We start from the raw sequence: 17,841 nt of genomic DNA, 5'->3' as shown, positions 1-17,841 counted from the left end.
TGGTTTTGCTTTTAAGTATGCTGAAAAGATAAAGCTATTGTAAAAAGGAAAAAAAAAAGCTTCATAAAAACAACACGTCAGCTTTGTTCCCCGCGGTTTGTAGCTAAAGAAAGGAAGCACGTGAACACTTAATTTTGAAGCAGGCTGAAAGCTTCTTTCAGTTCTACAAGCCAAAATGAACACTAAGAGCCAATGCGTTTACTGCGGGACAACAAATACTGAGCTGCCCCAGCGTGAATGAAGCCCGTCACAACGCCTGTGCGACATCTCACCTCTCCAAAGAAGCTACCCAGGTGAAAACAGAATCAGAGGACAACCCTGCTCTCCTTGCATGGGGGACAGCCCTGTCCTGCAGCTCTGCAGAACCAGCTGGGGCAGGAACACTGCCGAGAAGGAACAAAACCAGGAGAGCAATTAAGACAGGTTTTACACAAGCGCTTTTGGAATAAAACTGCACTTGGAGTGCAGTTTTTCAGCCATTATACACTCAGCAACACAGGTTTCAAACATATTCACAGGATACAACAGAGACTTCAACTCAGTCCCAGCCTTTAGCTGACACCAGTCATGGTTTTTCAGTTACATGATCCAAATCTTGTTATTATGTTCTCTACTTTGGAAAGGAAAAGTCCTTTTTTTAAATAGTTATTCACTTGAGTCTTTGAAACCAAATATTTCAAGACCTGAAAAGCTTAATGACAACTTGAAAGTGAAATCACCTGCTTGCAGTTTGTTGCCCAAAGTGGGAGAAAAATGACAAAAAAGTGAAAAGGCAATGAGTTTGGAAAAGCATGTCGATGCTAATCTTCTGCAGTAGAGAAAAAAAGAAAATTCACCTGCCAGTCAAACTGCTCTTACCCAGTTCAAGCCAAACCTTGGCCAAATTCCAGCCTTGGCAAAGGCTGCGTGAGAGATGGTGTCAGTGATGGTCCCTGGTGGGGAGCACGGCTGCCCGACCCCAGGCACCGACCTCGGCTCTCACCTCGCTCTTTACCTTCCTGTTTCCAAGCTGTTACAGCTGTGCCCCTATGCATTTTCACAACCGTTTCGCGATGGTCCGGGCTGGGCTGCAAACCTCGGGGCAGGCTGAAGCATGGGATTCAGGCACTGCTCTCAGCTCAACACTACTGCACGCCGGCTGGGCAGGACTGGTGTTACTGAAACCACTGTCCTCTTTCCAAACGCAGTCAGAAATGGTGATGGTGCTGCTCATCTTGCATGTAACAGCCAGATTTGGTGGTAGAAATGTGCCTCTGTAGGCTGCTCTGCCAGACTCCCCTGAGAAGCTGTGTCCCTGTGCAGGAGAGAATAAAATCCCCCTTGCCAGAGACCCTACTTATGAGAGGAGCAAGGAGCTCACGCAGGAGGTCAGTAGTTAAGTCACCCTTACCCAGGAGAAACACATGGGACGGAGAGAGAAACATAGCACCCCCTCTGAACAGTACAAGCTGTTTGGAAATGCTCTTTTAAACATGCAAGCTTCATGTTGCTAGACGTGTGCAACCTGTAGTAAAGCATCCCATGCAAGAAGCTATTTGCAATTTGAATTTCACAAATGCCTGCTACTTCCTAGCTCCCAGTGGTACGGTGAGATTCACTGGGGGCAATAGCAGCAATTGATTTGTCATGTCAAAGGTCTTTGCTCATCACCACGGCAAGAGGCTGAGCTGCACTGAAGCCGAGAAGAAGCCTCCATCCTTCTCAGACAATGAGTCTCTACTAACTAAACACCACCTGTACTCACCTCTTCCTCAGATGAGGTTTCTTCAGTAGAACCGTGAGGTTCAGCTCTGATGATAAAATCAAAGTCCCTGAGCCTCAAAAATGAATTGAGACCATTGCTAGAGAGGTGTCCACCAAAGAGCAGCATGTTAGCTTATGAATTTTAGCCATCCTGGATTGTGGCTGATTCCAATTTTAAGGATGCTTAAAGAAAAAGAGGGAAGCGGAGCATTTGTTAAAAAGCCCGTGTCCTACAGGAGCTGTAGCAGACGCTCGCTGTACCCCATGCCAGCTACGCTACAAGCAGCATTGGCTAAACTTTCCTGCTATGAGGCACCGGCTCAGCGGCTCCCAGCAAACCTGGGATCTCATGGCCAGAACTCCTAAATTCACCATAACAATGTTAAAAGCACTGAGGACTTCTGCACCGACTGCGCCTTAGCCAAGCGAGCACCCCGAGTCCCCCAGGCTCGGCATGCGCCGGGCATCATACCAGCAATCCAGCAGCAAAGCCTTCCCAGGGATAACACACTGGGAGAATCTGTCCTCAGAATGGGATTTATAAAAACTGAGCTCACCTGATAGAGATAAAAAGGAAAAGAAAGAAAAAAAAAGCTGAGGAAGAGTGAAAAAAGTTCTTTTCTTTTCTCTTTAACGGTTAAGGAAACGCATTCAAGCTGCAGGGAAGCACATCCCCTGATGGATGAGCCATCCCCTGGAGGTAGGTGCTTTCTCCCTGTGCTCGTAGCTAGCAACACTTTACCCAGGCAGTAAAGCAGAGCTCAAACCACCCAGCAGCTCCACCCATCACTGAAGTAATGCTCACACCCAGAAAACCACAAGTAACTACTAAGCCTATAGGGCAGGATGAACATTTTCTTGCAAAAAAAAGCAAATTTATCAAAATGATTGTGGGATTTTTTGTTGTTCTGAAAGTATTTGCAAAGCCTATTCAAATTTAACTAGTAGTTTTTTGCCTATAAAACTTTTTCGGACCAGGTTCAAAAGACTCTCTAAGAGCAAGTGAGTTTAAAACCAGGATGGTGGGAACCAGTTGTATGGATCTTGGTTCCTTCAACCTGAGCTCCAAGCAGAGTTCGGTACCTCAGTGTCCCCCAGCTGATGGGCTTTCAGTGGGTTTGGGCAGGCCCAGAAGCAGCCATTTCTAGGCAGCTCTGAGAACTTACCTTGTGAACACTTTAATAAGTCCAGGGGTCACAGGTACAATAGATAAATTTTGGAGTTTTAGAGCCAAAAGAATGTACGCATTTAAATCCTTGGAGGCATGTAGGACAGGAAACACTGCCTGGTAGAAACAGGAAAACTAAAAGGAGGTAAGGACTTATTAAACAAGATAAATGTTCATGATTGGAAACTACTAGTGTCAAACAGAGCTTTAAGCTAAACAAAATTACCAGCTGGGGGTATCACTGGTTCTGCAGTCATTTACCAGCTCTAAAGATCTGACTTTAATTTCCAGGTGGTGGCAACCACAACAGTATCTACTCAGCAACTTCAGGACTCTAAAACCCAGTAACTCGCATTCTTTTGAAGAATGAGGAAACATTAACAGTGACCTCAACGCAGACCAAGCTCCCGAGGGAGGGTGCAGCCCCCCAGGCCCGGCAGAGCTGGGCTCCTTGCCTGCAGGAGGTGGGCACTGGTGGAGGGTCTTCACCAGGAGCATTGGCAGGAGGCCAGCAGCCTGGGCCACCTCAGAGGTGACAAGAGAGACATTAATTGGACCTTCCCTCAAACCCTGCAGCCTTGAGAGCCCAAACCCGTCGCGGTACCGGAAGAGGGACAGGCAGAGTGACAGCAGCAGGACACTCCCTGCCACAGGGGACAGCAGCTCCAGCTGCTGACCCGCCCTGGCGTCTAGGGAGGTTTGCTGCTCACCAGGCCCTTCGATCCAGGATGGCGTGGGGAGACCCAGTGGTGGACTGGGTTGGCAAGCTAAGGCAGCAGGGTGATCCAGGCAGGAGAGACCTTGAAAACAACAAAACAGGCAGGAGGGGCCTCTCTAGGTGCCCCTCTGAAGCGCCTGTACGCTACACATGCAGCATGGGGAACACGCAAGAGGAGTTAAGAGGTCTGTGTGCAGTTGCACGGGTTGATCGCATTGGGATCATGAAGACATGGTGGGACAACTCACACAGCCCAAGTGCTGCCATGGATGGGTACAAGCTCTCCAAGAAGGATGGGCTGGGGAGGAGGGACATCATCCTGGATGTGAGGGAGGGGCAGGACAGTGTGGAGCTCTAGGCTGGGGGTGGACAATGAGCCAGCTGAGAGCATGGGGGTTAGGATCGGAGGGGCGACCTACATGGCTGACATTGCTGTAGGTGTCTGCTACAGTGTGATCAGGAAGACAGACAAGTGGAAGAAGTCTCATGTTTGCAGGCCCTGGTCCTCATGGAGGACTTAAATAAACCACTCTGATACCTGCTGGAGGGACAACACTGAAAGGCACAAGCAGTCCAGGAGGTCTCTGGAGTGCTGATAACTTCCTGACACACACATGGAAGAGCTGATGAGGGGGGATTGCAGCATCCGTCATACAAGGAGAAGCTGGGAGAGCTGGGGCTGTTCAGCCTTGAGAAGAGAAGGCTCGGGGGACCTTATCAGTGCAGGTTGTGGAGTCTCCATCCTTGGAGATATTCAAAACCTGACAACATGGCTCTGAGCAACCTGCTCTAGTTGCCCCTGCTTTGAGCAGTGGAGTTGGACTAGATGATCTCCAAAGGTCCTTGCCAACCTCTGCAATTCTGTGAATTTTAAAAGAAAGTGAATTTTGAAGACACAGAAATGGCTGTCCTTTTTCACGTCCTCACAGTTGAACCTACCTCTACCAGTACAGTATCAAACAACAAACATACCTGAGAGTGTTGTGAGATGAAGTAATAATAAAAACCACACTGGTATAACACAAAACATTTGTGAAGATTTTAATTGGGACATTGACTGGAAAACTCATATGAGGACAACGTGGAGCATTAACTCCTTAGTAATTAATTCCACATTTTGCAAAGACAGAAGTTTCAGGAAAGATAAGGAAAACATTAGGAAAACCACGTAAAAAGTCATGACCAGGACCCATAATGCAACTAACCTAACACAAATCAGGAGTTGATGTGAAGCATGAATAGTCTTTACAGTTAACCTGCGCATGGACAGACACTCTGAAGACAGGCTTTTAAATCAAATTGATTTTGGCACCAGTGAAAAAGGATGGCTTTTTTCCCCCCTCAAGCAGATCTACTGTTATATCAAATAAATGCATAAGATTTTAACAGTCTAGGTTTTTTCCACAGGGCTCCCCTAACAGTGTGTTTAACTTTCCCAGACTAGCAAGTAGACACTGAAGAGTGTCTTCTCCCCCTTTTACTTCCACACTTTGAAGAAAAGAGACTACCTTTTACTTTTCTTACCAGAAGAAATAAAACAAATTATTAGAAGATACTAAGACAACAGAAAAGGATGTACATGTAATCCAAGCCTTCCGACCTCCTGAAAAGACATTTGGATGAGGTGCTTAGGGACACGGTGTAGTGGTGGACTTGGTAGTGTTAGGTCTACAGTTGGACTTGATGATCTTAAAGGTCTTTTCCAACCTAAACGATTCTGTGATTCTGTTCATGGTACAGCTTTCCTACCACCCAGACTGGATGCAAATCTCAAAATTCTGCACCCATCTGGACAGTCTTGCTCCTGCACAGCTGTACTTTAGGGACAGTTACCTTCTACTACCATGTTGAAAGACAGGAATTAATTTTTGTTGACTTGCTGTAATAAAGTTTCATTACAAGCTTAGGGTGTCCTCAATACGCACCCAATCCTTATAAGCGTAGATAATTTGGACGGAGGTATTCAGCTCTTCCTAATACCACTTAATTTTGACACGCTGCAAGATCCAATTATTATCGGGTCTATATTAAGTTAGCTACATAATAAGGAAATGCAGATGAATTTGCATTTTTCTGAAGCACACCACCACATTCTCTTCTCCAGGAGACAAACCAAACAGCCTCTGCCCTCAGCAGTTAACAAAAAAATGAGTCTGTTGTGTGAAAAAATTTAACAATCAAGACTGTTTTAAAGCCCCTAGATTTGTAATTCTCAGTCACGTAAACATCTGAAACCACTACTTAATACAGCTTAAGAATCCAAAACATTTCTTATAAAACTATATAAAATGAAAAATAAATATCTGTTGCTTGGAGTTCATTCAAAATGCTGAACTTAAATATCATTCATTCCTTTTTCAGAGTTCAAAGCACAAACATACATTTACTGTAAAACAACATATGTACTTTACCTAGGGACAGCTATCTTCAAGTAAGAAAAAAAAAAAGTATTTCACTTACGCATAAAAGATAGATTTATGATTTCAGACATGATTTTTATATTAAAATTCTTGTATGTGTAACTACTATTACAGAACAACTTTAAGACATCCCTTGATAAGTATTAACATAAATATCACCATCCAGTCCAGTAAAATTGTACCAAACTGGCTTTAGTTTTAAACCTGTTCAGTGCTAACAGTCAAGAGCTGGGACTCGATGGCCAACTGACCTTTAAAACATACAGATCAACAAAAAAATACGTTAATTATTGTTTTTCTTATTCTCAGGCAGCAAATTCTCCAAAGTCCTTCAACAAAGAAACCCACGTGTTATGTTGCTGGTTCTATCTTGTCAATCTCTTCCTTCTTTGGACCCTCCTCTCGGTTTTTGCCCTGTTGCATGGTATACACTGATGGGCCCATCCTTAGGATCTTCCCACTGCCCAAGCACTCGTCACCCTTGTAGAACACAGCAAACTAGGAGGTAAACACAGGCAGAGTCTTTTCAGCAGCTGCAAATGGCATGGTGAGCAACTGCAGGCTGTGCAAGACCTGCTGGACAGCGAGTGTATTCACTTATATTTGTTCTGACTAAATCTTAAAAAAAAAACAACAAAAAAACCCCCAAAAAACGAAAAGGATTTGTTGGCTTACATGAGTGTAAATATAAACATGTTGGTGGAAATTCCATCATGAACTCCTACAAGATTATCTCAAAACTCTTCAGTTACTGAGGTGGAATGGATTGTGCTGGAAAGCTTCCTTCCCCAAAGGGGATGACATACATAACATCATCTGCACCTTCACTGGACCTTCCCCAGACAAGTGTGCCCAGGCTACAGTGGCACTTCTCAAAATAGGAAGGAGACCAAGGACCACTGGAGCAGATCATCTGGAAGGAAGTAACTGGAGCTCCCTGACATGCTCAGCAGGTTCTTGCAGGAGAGGAGGAGCACAGACCTCCTGGCCTTGTCTCTACCTTGAGTAAAGAAGCCGGGTACAGGCTCAGCAGCTCCTGGCAGTCAGGGGTTTCTCATGCCTATCATCAGCTCTGGCTGGAGTCTTCTCAGCTCAGCTCACTTCTCTTAAGTGTATTCCTCTCTCCATTACAAATAGCTCTCAGACAATTTCCCTCCTGATGTGTCCCACAGACCCCCAAGTTTTGGGGAGGGAGAGGGAGGGTAGAACGTATACTGGGAGAGTGCATGCAGAAAATGCTTGAGCGCCACTGGTTTACGATGTGATGGAGTATCTTTACATTAGCTGTGTTAAAAGGCATCACTACACAGTACCTCTTCTCAGTACTGTTCCGGGACAATGAAATTCACGGGACACAGATCCTCACTAAACAGATTTGAACACTAAAAACGTATTAAGCAGCCAATTACCAAATTAATACCTTTTAAAATCTATTTCTTGAAGACAACAACAGATTCCATTTCTGCATATACAATTGATTACCAGAGATGTTTTCAAGTATTTCTAATACTTGTAAGCCAGTTTCTCAGACTATATGGATAACAACAGACCATTTAAATCTAGAAACAATCTCCTTCAAAATAGTTGATCAATAGTCAAAACAGAGCTAACTGCTCTCACATGCAAATAAATTAACTATTTTGCTCCAGCTAATAAAAACACTACTCTGCTTTATTAGCCAGATAAGCCAAAACACAAAAAAGGAAAGAAAATAACTTCTAATAACTTACCTGCCCAGGTGTAATAGCTCTTGCTGGCTTCACTAGTGTCACCCACACACTCCCATCTTGATTTAGAGTCAGCACGCAAGGCACTAGAGTAGAAAATGGCCAAACACCTACCCATTAATCCTTATGTTCACATTAAAAAAGAAAAACCTTCATCACTAGGTTAAGCAGATATAGGTCAAGATACTACTACACAGAATTGTATAAAGACACTACAGAAACAGAAAGGCAAGCCAAAACATTTCAACTATTTCTGCAAAACTACACTGAACACACTACCACAGTTTCAAAAACTGAGTAAACCGAAAGAAGATTTGATTACCCAGTGCCATCTGGTGCCGAAACCTGAAATGACATTCCATCATTTTATCTCTAACGAGCTCTGCAGGAGGTTCCTCTGCTATCCAGTGCACTCGGTTTGTCCGCAGTAGGTCTCTGTACAGAGCAGGGTGATCTGTTGACGGTGCCTTAAAATACAACATTTAATGCTCATGTTTTTGCCAGAGAGTCTATAACTTGTAAAGTAAAGCATGAAATATAGAAGAAGCATCACGCCATATCAAACTGAAGGCAAAATGAATAAGAAAGCAAGCATTTAGTAGCACTTAATCAGCTTCCAGATGGAAGTCTTTAATGAAAAAAATATGCTAAAGCAAGCCTGAATTATTTGTCAGTCTTCTACATCTCAGAGTCATGTCACTTCTTGTGTTCTTTTTCCTCCAATCATATTCCTGCCTTCTTCAGGCTGAGTTCAGATATCTACTGTCCTCCTTATTCTACCTCAACAAGACGCTACCTCCCTCTTCTCCAATTTCTCAACTCAACGCCTCCCCAACAAAGGTGCTGCACACACACAATCTTACTGTATGGCATAAAAAAAATTTCTTAGTGGTCCTGCCTGTTTCCTCTCAACTGTCATTTGATTATGATTTCCCCCCCCCCAGGCCCATCAACAAGTAGCAGAACACCTCATTATAATCACAGCAGTATCAAATAAGAATAACAACTGCATGAACAGCAAGAAACATTAATGCCAGCAAGCTGCAGAACTCCCAGCCATCTCATATGATTAGTCATTAACACATCAAATATTTTCAGTATTATATATATTCTGCCTCAGTTTTCAAAATGATAAAACTGTATTACTGGCTACTACTTCTTTTACTAGAAAAAGAAAGTAGCAATACATAGTAAACCAAGATAATACACATTTTATATACTGTGTCATAATAACTACAATAAAAACCCCATGTTTTAGAGTAGAAAATGAGAGCTCAGTAGATTGGCTGATTCTTTTCAGCATTTGCCATTTGTTTGGAAAAGTTCTATGCCAAAATCTAAAACAATTTTCTACTCAAGAAAAGCCAGTTTGGACAAGATGTTTCAAATCTGCTGATGCTGCACTAGTTAGTTCTTGTTTCCCCCAAGAGGAAAGCCGAGAATTCTGCCCAGGTTAGAGTCACATTCCATACAGCAGGAGTCACAAAATGCTTGCATTAGTCATTTGCAATACCTGTGTTAATTAACTCACCACAAAGACGTCTCCAGTGCTGACATCTTTGTCTACAACGAACCAAGCATCCTTCAGGCCTGCTAGTCTAGCCCTCTGGCCTATTGTGTAGAGGAACCAACCTAAAGAAATACGAAAATGTAATGCTGCTAGCAACTTTTAATCTGTTACTTTCAGAAAAATGTTAAAATAATTTCCCCAAAACTTTACCACTAAACAAAGAATAACGAACTAAGTTTTCTTAGAGAAGTGTGCCAATTACAAACTAAACTAACATCTACTTGAAAGTTTTCATCTGTACCTGAAGCACATGATTTCAAACTAATTCGTTTCAATTGTGGTATTCTTAGGGTTTACAAAAGACAAGCATTTATTTATTTCAGCTTCAATTTGTGGTTTTGCTACCACTCAGTCTCACCAGTTTCACTTACTTTTATGTACTAGTAGAACATACTACTTCCATAAATTACTTGGGAGAGGAACTCGGTTCTGGCAGCTAGAACTGAGGCGAGCAAAGGAAGGACACACAGAAGGAAAGGAAAAGGTAAGCTGTCCATGTTTGGTGATGTCCTACTGTACATCACTGAGGTGCATGGTGTATTTTTTCTGCAAACTTTAGGTACTAAAGAATCTGGAACTGAAGCACAGTCATTTTTAAAGAATTAAATGAACAATGGTCTCTCGGTATTAAATTAACAACCACCTAGTATCAACAGAGTAACCCTAATAATTATCATTTACTTTCCTGCAACAGGGAACAAATAATCAAGAATCAGTTGTAGTTCAAGGTTCTACTACTGTGTAAAGCAAGTTTTCCACGATTATTAGAGTTATCAAACTGGGAAAACCCTGTAGACTGGTTTGGAACGTCACAAAACTTGTCCCTCCAAATATAAGCAGTATTGTTTCATTTATCTAAAAGCAGTTATTAAGGTGGGTTAGCCAATTACCTTTGTGTGTTCCCATCACCTTCTTATCTTCAATGGAAACAAAGTTACCTGGTTGAGGTTCTAAATACTACCAAATAGGAAGAGATTAAGTCACAAGATGGCCCAAAAAACCCTTACAGTATATTTCAGGTTCTGTCACTACATTCTCTTGAAGTTGGAAAATAACTTTTCAAGAAGCAAACTCTGCCCAAGCAGCTTACTGCCTCTTCCCTGATGCTGCTTTAGAGAGAAAAGTAGGAAGGGCAGTTCCTATCAGCAGTAATTCTGGGCTTCACTCGCCCCATCCTCACTTATGCCAGGGGACAGCAGGATTCAGCCATTTGCCCCTCTCACATCCCAACCACTTGTCAGAGCCTAGCAGGCACAGGAGTGCAAGTTCACGCACTCCTTTCGCTACAGAAAGTGACTGTTCGCTGGTGGAGGGGCAAGATACTTCCTACAGGCTGTTGGCACTGGCTTCTGGGTAGGCTTGGGACTGCAAAGGGAGTTGGGGCATTGCTACTTAATGTGGGCCACAAGCTGTTGGAGGTTTTTCTGTAGACAGTGTTATAAATTACTGCTGAAAACCAGAACAGAACATAAAGATTGTCATAGATTTAATGTTGCTCACCTCAAGTAGGAAATTTTCAAAGTTTCTTTCACCAATGAAACACACTCCCATACTCTGAAAAGGAAACGTGGTATCGAATCCATAAAAGCAGAGAAAAACATTTGAAATAATGTATATTAATAATCTGTCCAAGATGGATTTCCCCCTGCCCCAGGTATCCCAAACTATGCTAGGCATCTCATAAAATAAACAAAACCACAACGTCTGCTCCAACATAGGTAAACTAATTCTATACAGTATCAGTGAGAGCCGTAAGCACAGAAGAGAAGACAAATAATAGGAAATAGAACACATGTTCAATAAATAAATACATTAACCTTGATGACTATATTGTATGTATATTAAAAACAGAAGTCTCTTTCAGATTAAAGTACAAAAGTAACACAAATTATAGAGTAATGGTACATCTCTTAAAAAAACTTTCAAAAACAAACAGGCTTTCCTTTTCCTTTCAGTTACTGCCTACATTCTTCAAACGCCCATTTACAGTGTACGAATATAAACATTAAAAATGATCAAGACAGCATCAGCAATATAATTGCTGCCTGCATTACATTTTTTTAGGATCAACTCATGAAGTGTTAGTTCTCAGAGAAACAGAATTTTTTTTTCAAAGGAGTAACTGTGGAAAAGCAGTATGATCCAATTTCTATAAAGACATTGAAAAACAATTACAGTGAGGAAGCCTTTAAAAGCTATGGAAAATAAAGACCAAAGGCTTCTCACCTGCTGTGACAGAGAACACTTTCCTTAAGGCTCACAGCATCCTAACCCATTCACCTTCACTTTAGTTCTTCTGAACTACTGAACTTCTGAAGTAGTATATGGTAGACAAATTATCTGCGAGCTAAAATACACAACTAACCACAAGCTCATAAAAGTACTTTTAAGCAAGCAGACAGCTATAAAGCTGCTTCCCAACCTATTCAATGATGGTGCTCGGAAACAGATGAATTGTCACAGATTAAAGTTCAAAACATTTAGGAAAGTCTATTCTAGAGAGAAATACAAATCAAAAGAGTTTAAGTGTTACCATGCCTCTTTTTTCTTTAGCACATGATGAAGGCCATGTTCCGCTGCTATCTTCTTTACAAAACTTTTTGTTAAATCCCCTAAAGGGAAAATGGTTTTCCTCAAAGCATCCTGCGAGATCTGACTTAGAAAGAAGGTCTGGTCCTTAAAGAGGTCAGCCCCTTGAAGGAGTTTCACAGCTGCAAGTGCAGAACACATAAGGCATCTCAACATAACCCCCTTCAGTAGTTCAACTTCCTTTAGTACTTTGTTTGACAATCAACATTTCAGTTTTATTATTTCAAAATATGTGTTAAAGACAGTATTTTTCAGGTTTTTCAAAATGTAATTGAAAATGTTGGGGTATTTTCTCACCACTAAAAAGATCTAGAAAGATTCTCATTTTGTACAACGCAGAATCTTACAAAGTCTTACACTGCCTCATCAATATGCATGTGCATATTGTGGCAATTACAATGCCACAATACTGCATGTGTCATTGGCAAGAACATCAACAATATGAAAAATGAAAACCATTTTCACATTTCATGTGAAAAAGAGAATGAAGACTCAAATATCTTAGAGTATACTGTTCTTCAAAAAGACATTCAGTTTTGCCCTGAAATCACACTGCTATAAATGAATGATTTGAACGATCAGCAGAGTTATTCCCAATGCTCAGAGAGGAGAGTTTGACTTTTTTCTTTAAAATAGATGAAGTCTCCTGATTGCCCAGATGAAATAAAATTGGTATAGTTTTTCATGTTCTGTCCACTCCCTTTAAGAGCTAATAGCTCTGCTGTTGTACAAACTCTACTTATGTGTTTCTTGACTCAAACTAACACTAACTACAGGCCAATAGTTCAGTCACAACTAGTAACACAAAATTTCAGTAATAGGGCAGGAAGCCTGCTTAGAACATCACAAAATACTACAACTGTGAATCAGTCTGTCACAAGTACAGATGGCTGGTCATGCTGGGGCCATTTCAACTTGCCAGCAATAAACTTAAAACAAAGAAACAAATAAACCCCCTTAAGTCCAGAACAGACAAATGAAAGCAGGGAAGCTGTAACACAAAAACATCACTGTGGCAGCTTTGCATCGTGGTAGTTTGCAAGTTTCTTTCCCTTGGGGTATAGCATGCTTCTCATTATATATCAGAGCTTCATCTGAGTTACTCTACTGCGTTATGGCCCACTGCAGAGCTATTTGGGAAACCTCCACATTGCCATCCAAGCCGTGATAGTGCCATGCAGAGACATACCCCAAACAGCATTCATCAAGCTGGCTTTGCTACTGATAACAAGAGACCCACTGCAGTGCTGAGATCAGCCTTTGATTATGTACAGCCACAGGCAGACTACTAAAGTGAAGAGCAAATCCTGCACTGCTGCTACTAGTACCTGTGCTGACCCGAGAATCGTAGCCTTAAAAATGTCTGCACATGCTGCACTTGCACTTTTCAATTGCAATACATGTCTGCATGTATTGCACCTTGATCTACGTGGGAAAACCAAGCTTCTATAGGAGAACAAAGAAATAAGGCAGAAGAGTTGAATTACTGAATGAGAACATGATTTTTTCCAGTAAAATAACATCCAGTCCAATTACTATATAAAAGTATGTTAATTTTCATGTTTCAAAGCCTTAATTCTAAAATTCCACTTAAGCATATCCCCATGATGAATTCTATCTATACTATATACTGAATAGCCAAAGAATACGTTCCCTAAAATAGAACATTAAAAAAGAAAATTTTATGTAGGTCATGGAAATGCTTGAAAAAGATTTCTTGAAATACTTCTCCACAGTATAGAAGATAGCCCTGTCTCCTTAATCCACATTACAGCTCCTCCAGAATGTTGATTACTACTGAAATGCTTATTCTTACCTCTGCACCTGGATTAGAACTCTGAAAATAGAAAATGTAATACTTGACTAGTCAGGGTAATTTTCAGTAATGTAAATCCCCTGTTTTGTGCAATCAACCTTCTACAAAGGCTGGGGTTTAAATGGTAATCATTGTGTGTAAGGCAACGAATTTCCCTGTTTCTGTGACACCAGTTTAAATTTCTCTTTCATATCTAGGATGAAATATGAAATGAGGAAACTACTTACTATTTCTAACTTCAAAACGGTTTCTGAAAAGCCTTTGTGGTCTTTTAATATGTTTCTGTTGAAACACTTCCTCATCCTCTAGTGAGGTCCTAGCATAATGCCCAGTAGCAATTGCATCTGCTCCTATCAAGAAAAAAAACAAAAACAAAACACAAAGACACATACTTGAAATTCACAGTTTAAAACAGGATTATAAACATCCAGTAAGAAAAGCAGAAAGCAATGAAGGAAGAAAACCTATAGAGAAAGTCTTACACTAACAATAATTGTACTCCTGATATTTAAATAATGTACACTATTCATCAGCATGCCAGCACGTGTGCTTTTGTACTTTAAGGATCACATAAGAATGTAAAACTTAATGCTCAGGTCAATGTATGTCCCTGAATTAAATCTGTTCCTACATATGAGCAACCTAATCTAGTGGAAGATGTCCCTGCCCACAGCAGGGGGGTTGGACTAGACGACCTTTAAAGGTTCTTTGCAACCTGAACCATTCTATGATTCTATACGTACAAGCAAACTTAAAACCAAATAGTTTGCAAATATTGAAATACTGCCACAGAGATATGTGAATTAGGCATGCATAGGAATTTGTGTTTTTCCCCACCTTTTCAAGAGTTTGTATCCTTTAAGCATTTCCATGGCACACACTCTGTATTGACACACTCGAAAATGCCTTACCAAGGTTATCCATAGCATAATGAAGAAAGTAGTTGAATTTGATGTGCTTGTTACACACAATATCAGGATTAGGAGTCCTTCCCAATTCATACTCTTTTAAGAGGTCACTGTAAAATAAAGATTCAAAGGTATATCAACATTATTAACACTGCCTAATACTATCCGAGACCGAACGATCTGTTTAAACATGAGAACTTGAGACCCAGTCATACTAAGCATTTCATGTAAGAAATAAAATACCCATTAGATTTTAACCTGTAAAAAACAATGCTTGGAAGATTTTGTCCAACGTGCACTGAGGACATGGTCAAATGATCACTCACAATCTTGTAACTGTTGTTTTATTAAATTAGTACTGCCTCAGGGGAGACATGGCTGCCCACTGTGCACATCCTACTCATCTCTTACGAAATATTTACTTTCAGAATTAAACAACCCTGGTTAATTTTTCAAAGTGACAGTACAGTGGAGTACACACCAGGAGTTACTGTGTCTCAGCTGAATGGACAATAACTTAATCTGTAATAATGCCACCATAAGCAGTCATGGGACTTAATTTTATAGAGTTTTTTTCCTGTCTTTTTTTTTTTCCCTTCAAGAAATTCAATTAGTTTCTCAAAGTCATGCTGTAGTTTTACACTGTCGCATAATTAAAGTGTTTACCATTATTTGCTTGAAAACATTGAAATAATAACTAATGAAATTAAACCAGCATACAGTGATGCACTGAGATATCAAAAGGCCTGATCACTGCATTATTTTGCTTGTCCCCAGTAGTGACTGAAGTCAAGAGGAACTGAGGGCATAGACTGGACTCAAAAGAACACCAGCAACCCCAGTATTTGGTTTTACTTTTCACCATCTGAAACAGAATCAATTGCTTCTTCCTTACCACGTTATACATTACATCCATAAATAGAAAATAAAGCAACATATCTTTTATTTTGTCTAACGCCTTCTTAACAGTTCTGAATTCAACAATTCATACTAATAATTAAATCACCTGGGTCTACCCAGAGCTGCCTCCCTCTTGCTGGCTCAGCACTGTACTCTTACGAGAACACAATACTCCTTTGTAAATACTGCAGGAGTCCACTGGAAGCTTTATAAGAGACCCAGCATAAAGCCAGGCTCACATCAGTTCAGAACTTCAAGTAAAGTACAGAACCAGAGAAAAGGCAATGAAGGCTGCCTACTGAATCTCTGATGTAAAGATCTGAAACAGACTTTGCACAAGCCATGGGAAAGACAAGACCTGGAACAGTTCTCTTGATAAAAGGTGTTTTTTGATTAATAACCCTTTAAAGACCGATCCAGAGGAGTAAATTCAAGGTTAGTGATGACAGTAATAATAATAAATGTTGAGAAGCAAAAGAAAAGCTGATCTTCTATGATCTTTGATTCACTGTCATTTACAGACACCCCACACCCCTCAAGAGTTTCGATAACATGTATTCATTCTCTCATACCAGGAGGGAAAAATCAAGTTAACTTTCCCAGAACAGGGCTGTTTTCTTCACTGACTGTACAAAAGTTTAGTGCTCAACTTGATGTCACTTCAACATGAAGTGGAAGTAGCATGACTAGTTATTCCTCAGTTTCTTCTACGACAAGGTAACAACACCACTACTTAAAGATCAGGGAACAACTTTTATGTACTTATGTTGAGTGCATAAAAGATAAACTACGTTGTTATACCAATACTTCCCTTCTTCTCCCATCTCTCAAGAAAAACTCTCAGCTTTTCCTACGTAGAACTTTCTTCCCTTAAAGGGGAACAATTTCACAGAAAATCTGAACACCCTCTTTAGAGAACAGTTTCAGATTTGTTATACTTTTAAAGAAGCAAGGCTAATTCACGATCACTTTGTGGTAAACTGGATTCAGTATATATTAATGTAAAATGCACTGCATAAATTACACACACGGACAATAATAGCACCCCATTAAACACTTTTTTCTCAAGTTGTGATAAGGCTGGACCAGTATGCAGGAAGCAGAAGAAATGAGCTGCAACAAAGCAATTGCTACGCACTCGTAATAACTAGGGAGGAATCACCTATTAATCTCAAAAATAACAAACATATTAAAACCAACATATAAATTCTGATCTTAAATATGAATGACAGAAAAAATAATTCCTCCAACATTTAACAGGCTTCAGTACTTTCTCTTAGCACTGATAATACTGCAATAAGTTGCCATTACCCATTATCTGTCCATCCTTACTTTTCACAATAACACGGTACTACACCAATATACTGAAAGACCACCTATTTTAAACGTGTTTCTACCTGAATACTTCATTCCAGTATTCTTTCACGTAGGAAACCTGGTGAAAAGGAATATCGAGCTTCTGACAAACCCGGTAAGCATCTTCGCAATCTCTGTCAATGGAGCAAGCTCCTTGTTCATCCAGAGGGTCCCAGTTCTTCATAAAGACGCCTGTCACCTGGTAGCCTGTGCATGAAGGTAAGAATGACTTACGAAGTGAAATTCTTACAGCCTGGACCCAAAGCCCTGCCTTTTTCAAGACCTGCTTGAGTAACTGCTTCCTTCAGAAGATGCGAGTAGCCCTGTACTAAGCAACCGTCCTAAGCCTTACAGTACAGCTACCGTGGGGCTGTTTGTTTTTTTCCTACAGGTAACACAAATCCGAGCTCTTCTGGCAACCTAACCCGACGGTATTTCAGAACACCGAGTTGCGCCCGTCCCCTCCTTTACCGCTCACCGCCGCCGCCCCCCGCGGTGCCCGGCTCTCCGAGGCGCCCTGCCCGAGGTGGGGCTGTTCCACCCGCCGGGGGAGGCGGGTGAGCGCGGGGAGGCACCGGCCGGACTCGGCCGGGCAGGAGGGCCGAGGGAGGGCCGAGGGAGGGCCGAGAGGGGGCCGAGAGGGGGCCGAGAGGGGGCCGAGAGGGGACGCGCGGCCCCGCAGCGCCGGCGGGGGGCAGTGCCCGGCCCGCCGCCCTCACCCACCCCGGCGGCGCAGCAGCAGGGCGGCCACGGCGCTGTCCACCCCGCCGGAGACGGCGCAGGCCACGCGGCGCCCGGCCGCCGCCGCCGCCAGCATCGCCCCCGCCCCGCAGCGGCCGCGGCACCGCCGCTTCCGGCCGCCCGCCCCGCCCTTCCGGCGGCCGCGGTCCGCGGCGGTGCTGCGCCCAACGGCGCCCGGGGGAAAG

At 42.0% G+C, this 17,841-nt stretch overlaps 1 protein-coding gene across 2 annotated transcripts; it reads right to left on the bottom strand.

Annotated features, from left to right (window-relative positions):
• Positions 1–4,656: 4,656 nt before the first annotated feature.
• TRMU (tRNA mitochondrial 2-thiouridylase) lies at positions 4,657–17,763 on the bottom strand. 2 transcript variants are annotated; one of them, XM_072860103.1, is made up of 11 exons: positions 17,639–17,763; positions 16,957–17,122; positions 14,663–14,769; positions 13,979–14,101; positions 11,885–12,057; positions 10,847–10,900; positions 10,237–10,303; positions 9,308–9,408; positions 8,099–8,243; positions 7,780–7,862; positions 4,657–6,547 (listed from the first exon to the last, which is right to left on the bottom strand). In XM_072860103.1, the coding sequence occupies exons 1-11, from the start codon at positions 17,730–17,732 to the stop codon at positions 6,401–6,403; spliced, it is 1,260 nt and encodes a 419-aa protein (XP_072716204.1). In that variant the 5' UTR covers positions 17,733–17,763; the 3' UTR covers positions 4,657–6,400. The 2 variants fall into 2 exon arrangements, with proteins under 2 accessions (XP_072716204.1, XP_072716210.1); XM_072860109.1 differs by having other exon boundaries at positions 13,979–14,095.
• Positions 17,764–17,841: the final 78 nt, after the last annotated feature.

The sequence above is a fragment of the Ciconia boyciana genome, chromosome 1 (assembly GCF_034638445.1).
Source record: "Ciconia boyciana chromosome 1, ASM3463844v1, whole genome shotgun sequence".
Lineage (NCBI taxonomy): Eukaryota > Metazoa > Chordata > Aves > Ciconiiformes > Ciconiidae > Ciconia > Ciconia boyciana.
Note: the sequence above shows the minus strand (reverse complement) of the source record. Positions and strands in the feature narration are given on the sequence as shown.

Bases quoted from the DNA above. Each gene is read 5' to 3' on its own strand.
- TRMU (XM_072860103.1), bottom strand. From the start codon at position 17,732: ATGCTGGCGGCGGCGGCGGCCGGGCGCCGCGTGGCCTGCGCCGTCTCC. The intron at 9,409-10,236 runs GTAATTGGCTAA...GTATTTCTTTAG, and splicing joins GGTGATGGGAACACACAAAG to GTTGGTTCCTCTACACAATA. The intron at 8,244-9,307 runs GTGAGTTAATTA...TTGTATTTTAAG, and splicing joins GCACTGGAGACGTCTTTGTG to GCACCGTCAACAGATCACCC.